The sequence below is a fragment of the Schistosoma mansoni genome, chromosome 1 (assembly GCF_000237925.1).
Source record: "Schistosoma mansoni strain Puerto Rico chromosome 1, complete genome".
NCBI lineage: Eukaryota > Metazoa > Platyhelminthes > Trematoda > Strigeidida > Schistosomatidae > Schistosoma > Schistosoma mansoni.
Genome location: NC_031495.1, coordinates 19,354,222 through 19,362,613, shown reverse-complemented (window position 1 = coordinate 19,362,613; position 8,392 = coordinate 19,354,222). Strand labels below are relative to the sequence as shown.

Below are 8,392 nucleotides of genomic sequence, written 5' to 3'. Positions count from 1 at the left end.
CACACAATTCTCTGTGTTTCACATCCTGTTGGGAAACACTATTTCTATAAGTACCATGTTACAAGCTTATCAGACAGTTACAAATTATGGACTGTGGGTAAGGCTTCGATGCAATGTTTTTATTGACTATATAGTAAAGTGTAGGTTACGAATCAGAATATAGGCATTAGGAAGGGTATAGTGTAGGATATTTGTTTACCATAGTAGGCGGAAAAGTGGAGATTTATATTAGTTACAGATAAGGTAAGATAACGTGTGATGAAATAATATTAATGGCAAGACAACATAGTGTACAGATGAGTAAAAAGCTGATAAAGAATAGACAAGAAGTAACACACTAAATTCGCGCTGAGGTTATTTTGTTCTATGCTAACCGGTTGATGGGTGACAGGTTCTGTGGTTGTACGACCACTGGCAGTATGCAGTCGAATGTGCGTTTCTTCTGACGTTTTAAGGTATTTATAAGCGTCGTTTAGCGACCGAGTATTGATAGGTCCAGTGAGTTGCCTGTCTACTTCAATTGAAAAGAATTTTTATATCATTATTATATTATTATCATTAGCTTTATTCAAAATTATATTATTTGGTACAAAATCGAATTCTCAGCATAAAGTATTTCAACATGTTTAAGTTTCTTATTTCTTCGTTGCTCCTGATGAAAAACATTCAGTGATCGCCAGTTGGATGTCAGCAATTCAGTCAATCGACATATGAATAATGTATATTCTTTTTGCTGCATGTTCCCAGCAAACACGACATCTCTGATTAGGCCTTTTGTAACTTTTACAGCGAAAGGTTGTACAGTTTTCAGAAACGTACCGGAATATGTTGTGTGCTTAATAGCCACAATGATGTATTAAAACAAACAATATTAGATAACTTGTTGAAATATATAGATGACGGGAATCAGGTAGCCCAGATGTTCAAGCAGGCCGCCCAATTAAAGGGAACTAACTGCATGAAAATTTTTCATAACTAGTGAAGTTAATTCCGGTATGGAGTACTCCAAAATCTTGAGTTGATCATCAATAGTTATAACTGAATTCGATACTACTTAGTAGTCATAGCTGATGGATATCTAATTATCATGTTCTATTCTAGACTTCGTTCATACAGATACTCATTCACGTTTTTCCACTAACTGTAAATAAACGAAATTCAAGTTAAGTCCTAGCCATGTACCTTTATTCAATGGGAAAAATTTCAAGATGAAAGTCATTGATATGACTGTTAAATAATACAATATCTGTGATAGTTATTTTTCATAACTGAGAAATCTTCGAGAATAAAAGAAACGCTGAAGAGCTATTCTATTAATACTAGGCGATTTCTGTGCAGTACTCATTCATTACTCCATACTAGGTAAAATTAGAAAACTTTATTTAAGACATTTTGTCTTTTATCTATACAGTATTTCCTTAAAATACTCTAACAAGATTTAACATTCGTCAAACAACTAATAATAAAGTGTTTTTGTATCACAAATATGAACATAGTAGTAATTATCTTTTAGTCAACGTAACATTTGAGCTAATTGATAATGTAATAAGAAGACGAAGATTATCAGAACTATGTCATGATATATTAGCGCAAAACATTTCGAACAACCTGATCACACATATACTTGTTTATTGAAGCCTTAGCCATACGAAAATTCAAACCCCCTTTGTGTATTCAAAAACAGTTTGTTCTCTCCTTAAACCTACCCTGGTAATATTAGCTTATTATCCAGAGTGATTAGGTGTCAAATTGTTTTCGCATTATTTTTAATATTATTAGCCTTGTCTTCTTTTATCCCCCATTTCCAGTCTAGTTGACCCTTTATTTTTATATATAAATGTTTCCTAACAAGTATATGTGTGATCAGTTTGTTTGAAATGTATTGCGCCTATATATCACATAGTTCTGATAATCTTCATCTTCTTATTACATTATCGAAATTTATCAAAGGGACTAATTGCTTTAAGCTATTAGAGTTAAAATAGAGACACTTATTGACTAATTAATTTTTACATTCACTGACCATTAGTCATTTATGTACCCTATGATTCCCTGAACTAATTTTGAATTTCATTTCCTTAGGAATAGTAGTTATCTGTTAATAAAAACTAAATACTAAATGTACCTTCATTGGATAAATTATTTGTGAAACAAATTGCGAACAAATGTATAGATAAATGGAAAATGTTGATAAGTTGGCAAATTCGAAAACCTAAAACTTTTTTCCAGTGTACATTCAACTAAAATGCCAGAGTTGTTGAAGAGTAAACCTGTGTCATTTTAAAGAAACCATTTGTTACAAATATCAATTATAATTCGGAAAGTATGTTTATGTTTATAAGCAAAGATGGATAATGGCCAGCAGTGGAATCCAGGACGCGCGTTTCGTCCTATTTGAGACTCAATAACTGGATTTACCTGCATCTTAGAAATGATGTTCACTCTGGTACTTGAACCTAGCACCGTTTGCTTCAAAAGCCATCACGTTATTAACTGCTAGCTGCTACCCATCTAGGCTTATAATGCTTGTGAATTGAGGCAATATCGAGGCAATACTCATAGGATGCACATATGCAAATAAGAGGCTGATCAATTCCAGTCCTAAATATCGATAGGAAGATTCAAGTAAACAATACCAAGTGGATTGATGTCTATGTTTATATTTGGAAATTCATACAAAATTTGAAAAATGCAACAATTCAAGAATTTTTTTATTACATCATTCAGTATCACGTTTTGTTACATTATTCTGGATATTATGATAATATCTGTTATTTTATACTTAGAATAAATTTAATAATGTATGTTTACTTAACGTCACTTTCGTCTGAGACTTACATTCCTCACAGTTTTCCAAAAGTAACTGATGGATTAAGGTAATACTCACCACAGGCTTCTTGTACGACTTCTGTTGTATGAACAGAAAAAAATAGTACAAGTGAATGAAACCAAACTATTAAAATTGAATCGTGATTTTTTTGAAGGAACTTAAAGAAACATATCTGGTCTGCTTGCACCCTCTGGTGTGATTAGTAGTAATAGTTTCGAAAGATATCGTTCTAGGTAAAACGAATAGCTTGAAGTCATTGTACTCATTATTACAGTTTACCTAGATGTTTATTGTGTAAACAACAGATAATCATTACAGGTAAGTCAAACTTCCAGTTGATAAATGAACAAGAATCAAATTTTTGGAACAATTTGAAATTGTATCTGTTATTGTAGTGAACTGAAACTTTTTAGGATTAAGATGTTTTAAGTATTCAAAGTTTTGGTAAAACTAGCGCTGACAGGGAATATCAGTGAAAATGAACATTACTTTACAAATACACTTATTCCTGTTTTGTCTTAAAAAATTTTCAGAATAATTACCCTGGCAAAATTATTGAATATTTCTTTGCTCTCCATTTCACTTTTAGGTAAACCAATAAAGCAAGCCATATAAGAGTAGTATAAACACCAGCCAATAATCACTGGATAATAAGCGCTGCAATTTAAAAAACAACAGATGGATTAGATAAATCAGTTAAATCAGTACTTGAAATTCTATTTATTATGGAATCAAGAACAAAGATGTATCACAATACCGTATATACGTAGATTAGGATAAACTACTTGTGGTGTTTGTTTATTCTGAATGTAGCTTTTATCACAGACCAGTTGGAGAATGTTAAACTAATAACAAGAAGGGAACATTTGTCTTGTATCACGCTTTTCATCAATGGTTATTCACGAACTCGATGACCAAATTACCTAAAACTATATAGTTTCGTAAAAACACCTAACAATACATGTATCATTAAGTTGATATTCAGTGTTCGTTTGATTTTGTCTGTAGACACTTTCAGGAAGATATAAACTAGGATAAAATAGTCACCTAACGTTCCCTTGTTTACAACGATTTTCCAGTTGACCCTGATATATTGTGAGAACTAGTTCCAAACGACCTGCCCACTTGAAAACGAATGATTTCACCTATACTTATGCTGCATTCCACGGTGAAAACGTCTATAATAAATGTTTGTAAAAACAGTTTTCAACTTCCATAAGAAATCTTATATATCATCTTTATAATGAGTGGTCGGATAGTGGTTAAGCTGAGTATTTTTTCATATTGTACGTCTAGTTTACTTATTCAAATCAAAGACAGCAATATTTATTGGAAGCAAAGATGGATAGTGTCTGGCAGTGGGATCCAGAAGGTGTGTTTCGTCTTATTTGGGACTCGTCAGCTGTATGTACCTGAATCTCAGAGTTGATGTTCACCCTGGGACTCAAACCCAGTGCTGTTCGCTTCAAACAATGGGAAGATACAACGTCATTTAGCGCTGATCTAAACTTTTGAAAATACATATGAGTAAACTGTTCGAAGCTCATACAAACTGTATACTTATCTAACTTTCTAACAAAAATGCCTGATTATTTTTATTGACACATTCACTCACTACTGATTATTATTATCACTACAATTAAAATAAGGTCAACTCCTTATTTATTAATAAAACTAACCTCAAAAAAAATGTTACTAAAGTGATCCATCCACCAATCCATGCAAATTTATCTCCAAAAAATTTATGAAATGAAGCAGCTATAGAATTTCGTGTAAAACGACCCAATGTATATTCAACAATTACAATTGGAACAGACCATAAATAAAGCACAAACACCCATACAATATAAAATGTTAATGAACCTTAAAAAAAAAGGAGAGAAACATATTTTACATTATGATAAATCATTACAGCAACTATTAAAAAGGTCGTAATTAAATGTTTAATATAAAAAAATTGGTAAAATTATTTTTTTTAAAATAATTCAGGTGATAAATAGAGGTTTTAACTGATTAAAATGATTTTTTTATACAAACAAAAATATTATTTCGATATGATAATTATGAATGAACAATAAATAAATATTGATGTATTGAATGTATTATGTAAAAAAATATGTTATGATAGTTCCTTTTCAGTCAGTCAGCCAGCTACAACGTAGGACCAGGCACATATATGCATCGGTCCAAGTTGCCATACCTCATTAGTACAACAAGATGAACACCGGGTTCATAGAAGTTAATTTAGTGGTGGTAATATATAAAAGAAAGGTTGTATATAAAGATATAGTAGATATGAAGCAATTTTAATCTCATGGTTTAAGGGACGACAGAGAGTGTATACCTCCTTTTAGTGATAATTGAGTTGTAATTATTCGTTTAGAATAAACTTATTTTGTTTAAACATTTACAATCGATAGTATTGACAGGTTTTAGGTAGACAATAAGTTAAAAACTATAGAGTTTATCGTTAAAGCCAGTTGACTATTGTAAACTATTGTCGAATTAAGTAGACTCTGAAAATATTTTAATGTTAGTTAAATATGACTTAAACACAATAATAATATTATTGATCAGGGTGACTTATTCATTGATCTGAAAACTTAGTGCATATCATAAAGTAGAACTAATATCAGAAGGAGTTTTGTGGAGATTTCAGTATTTTCATAGTTGAAATCATGAGTCAATTGAAGCTAGAACACCATGGAAAACCTGAAAACACTGGATGGCCGTTTTGTCCTATTGTGGGATTCCTCAACAGTGCGCGTCCACGATCCCGACTCTCGAGATTCGAACCCACGACCTACCAGTCTCGCACCAGATCACTTAACCGATAGACCACTGAGTCGGCATCTCATGGTGGTAATGTCTAACTTCAACCAATCCACGAAGTTTGAGCAACCGTTCACTAATGGTCTTCAGTGAGTTGATATCTCACAACAGACGTGGTTTGAACTCCACTGGTCACTACTCCCCACTAGAACTCCAGGAAACATCTCTTGAATTCAGTCACCAGTGAGCATCTGATTATTATCAGAAGGAGTTTTGTGGAGATTTCAATATTTTTTAAACATTCCTATATTCACTGAAAAATTCTCATCATATTGAAATACAGATATATGAACGAAGAATTTTTTTTTTGAATGATTTCTCTTAAGGGTCCAAATTAATATTCCATAAAATTGGCCAAGTTTAAGGCAAATTGAGTCATTTAAAATTATAACATGTAAATTTAGGATTGCTTGTAATATTAAACCAAATCAAATCGTTAATTTTTGGATGACTAATATGAAGTATTAACTTGAATAAGTTTATAAGTTAAATGAAACTGTGAGATTTATAATCGGAATAAATGTGGTTAACATGGGGTGAGAGAGAATAATGAGATTACAAATCAGAAATCATGTAATATGTAGAAATAGTAAATAGGGATGAATACTGAATAAATTTCTCAAAAAAACTTTGGCAGGTGTTATAATAATGATAGTAATGATAAGATGTGTGAATAAGATAACTATAAGCTATAAAAATGAACATTAATGAAATTACATTACATATCATTAAAATGATTAATAACTAATTAGGTCAGAAGTTGACCAAGGTAAAAGGAGCGGTTGAAACTATTTGTTTTGGACACAAAGCTCCGTCTGTTTGATCCGAATAGAAGTTGCTTCAACCATCTGAAGGATTCTCAGTCTAACGGATTTAGGCAGATTGCTGTTAACAAGATATATTATGATGAATAATTGTTCCAGGTTGGCTTTATTAGCCATTTGTACCAAATGAGATTATTTTTAAAAATCATGAAGTAATATTCGCGCATAGTTTTTGATTTATTTTTTTTATTTCCCACTAAACGTATATGGACAGTTACTCTCTATGATTCGAATAAGCATGAAATTAATAGTACAAAATGAATATTTACGTTTTCTACTATACTGAAAATTATATTTCTATGTAAAATAGAGTTTTCAGTACCAAATAATGGGTGTTAAGAAAATTTATATTTTAACATAACATTTCATGTTAGGTGGATACACTATATCCACATCTTTTGTTCTTGCTTGAAATGTATCATTCACGTCAGTCTAATGTTCTCTGATATACTTAGTTTCAAAGATTCGTTACAGATTTATGTTATTTAGTGTCAATCGAAATATTACATGGAAACGTTTTTTGTTAAAAACTAGTGAATTAAAATATTTGGAAATATAAAGGAACGAATTTAGAGAATAAAACAAATATATATGTATAAAACTTCTTACCTTTATCATAGCTATAAGTTGCTAAAATTCTTGGAAATCTCCAAATATTTCCAAATCCAACTACACATCCCAAACATGTTAATACAATACCAAAACTTGAATTAAATGTTGACTCATCAACTTCTTTTAAATTATCAGTTGGTTGATTTGACATTATTGTGGAATTTGAAAATCCCTGAATTAATAAACAATTAATTATTTAATATCAGAAGGAGATTTGTGGATATTATAGTAATTTCAATAGTTGAGATCATAAGTCATTTGGAGCTAGACCACCATGGAGGTTAAGTGCTCGCGCGCGAGACTAATAGGTCCTGAATTCGAATCTTGTTAGGCGGAATTATGAATGCGCACTGCTGAGGAGTCCCACAATAGGATGAAATGGCTGTCCAAAGCTTCCAGGTTTTCCATGGTGGTCTAGCTTCAATTGACTGATGATCTCAACTATTGAAATTAATTACTTGTTAAAATTAACATATATATAACACTTTTCTTTGTCAAAAATATAAAGTTATAGTATTCAACATTACCTTTCTACTTATTTCTAAATCTCCATTAGAAAGTGAACGTTTTGTTTTTTCTGATAGTATCATTATAAGTATAAAATGACATAAAATTAGACGGAAAGACGTGTCAAATTGTTTCAACAACTTAGATATATATCTATATATAATGTTGAGAAAATTTATTCAATTCTTTTTAAACACCATTTATATCCATCTAATTGAGAATAAATAAACAGCTGATATCATATAAATTAGCATAATATTCAATATTTTCCAATAACACATAACATAAAGGTGTAAATATGAATTTAATTAGTTAAGTTTTCATATCATCTGGTTATGTAATTTAAACTGCAGAGAATTTCAAGAGAATTTCTTTAATGAATAAAATTAAAATGTTTATAAACAGAGTAAATTCTGACCTGATAAGTTTATAGAAAGTAGGCAATGAGTTCTTTGGTTATAATATAAATGGTTGGAACTTTATCTCTTATTTACTCTATAAATAATAGAATGTCTCAAGTCGCAATGATGATGACCTGTGTTTGATTGCCTATAAAGATAAAGTGTTGATTAGAGCAAAGTTCAAATAATATCTTAGTGGTATAAACTATAGGAGTTATCAATAAAAGTATGATATGATATTGTAGACTTATAAAATATGATTACATTAATAACACGACTGTGATATATTGTTATATTGTGTTGTTATATTGTGGTATTTCCTCTTGAGTTGAAAATTAATTAAATTACTGGTTATAATGATTTGATAACAAGACCAATTATATTGT

General features: G+C 30.7%; 1 protein-coding gene across 1 annotated transcript in view; it reads right to left on the bottom strand.

Annotated features, from left to right (window-relative positions):
• Smp_129920 (putative sodium-dependent neurotransmitter transporter) overlaps positions 1 to 7,249 on the bottom strand; it is a gene marked incomplete at both ends in the record, with an annotated part of 24,967 nt that extends 17,718 nt beyond the window's left edge. The window contains 3 exons of the mRNA XM_018793559.1: positions 3,373 to 3,487; positions 4,510 to 4,693; positions 7,096 to 7,249. Coding sequence (XP_018648059.1) covers positions 3,373 to 3,487; positions 4,510 to 4,693; positions 7,096 to 7,249 — 453 coding nt within the window. The remainder of the gene's footprint in view (positions 1 to 3,372; positions 3,488 to 4,509; positions 4,694 to 7,095) is intronic.
• Between the last annotated feature and the right edge of the window lie 1,143 nt (positions 7,250 to 8,392).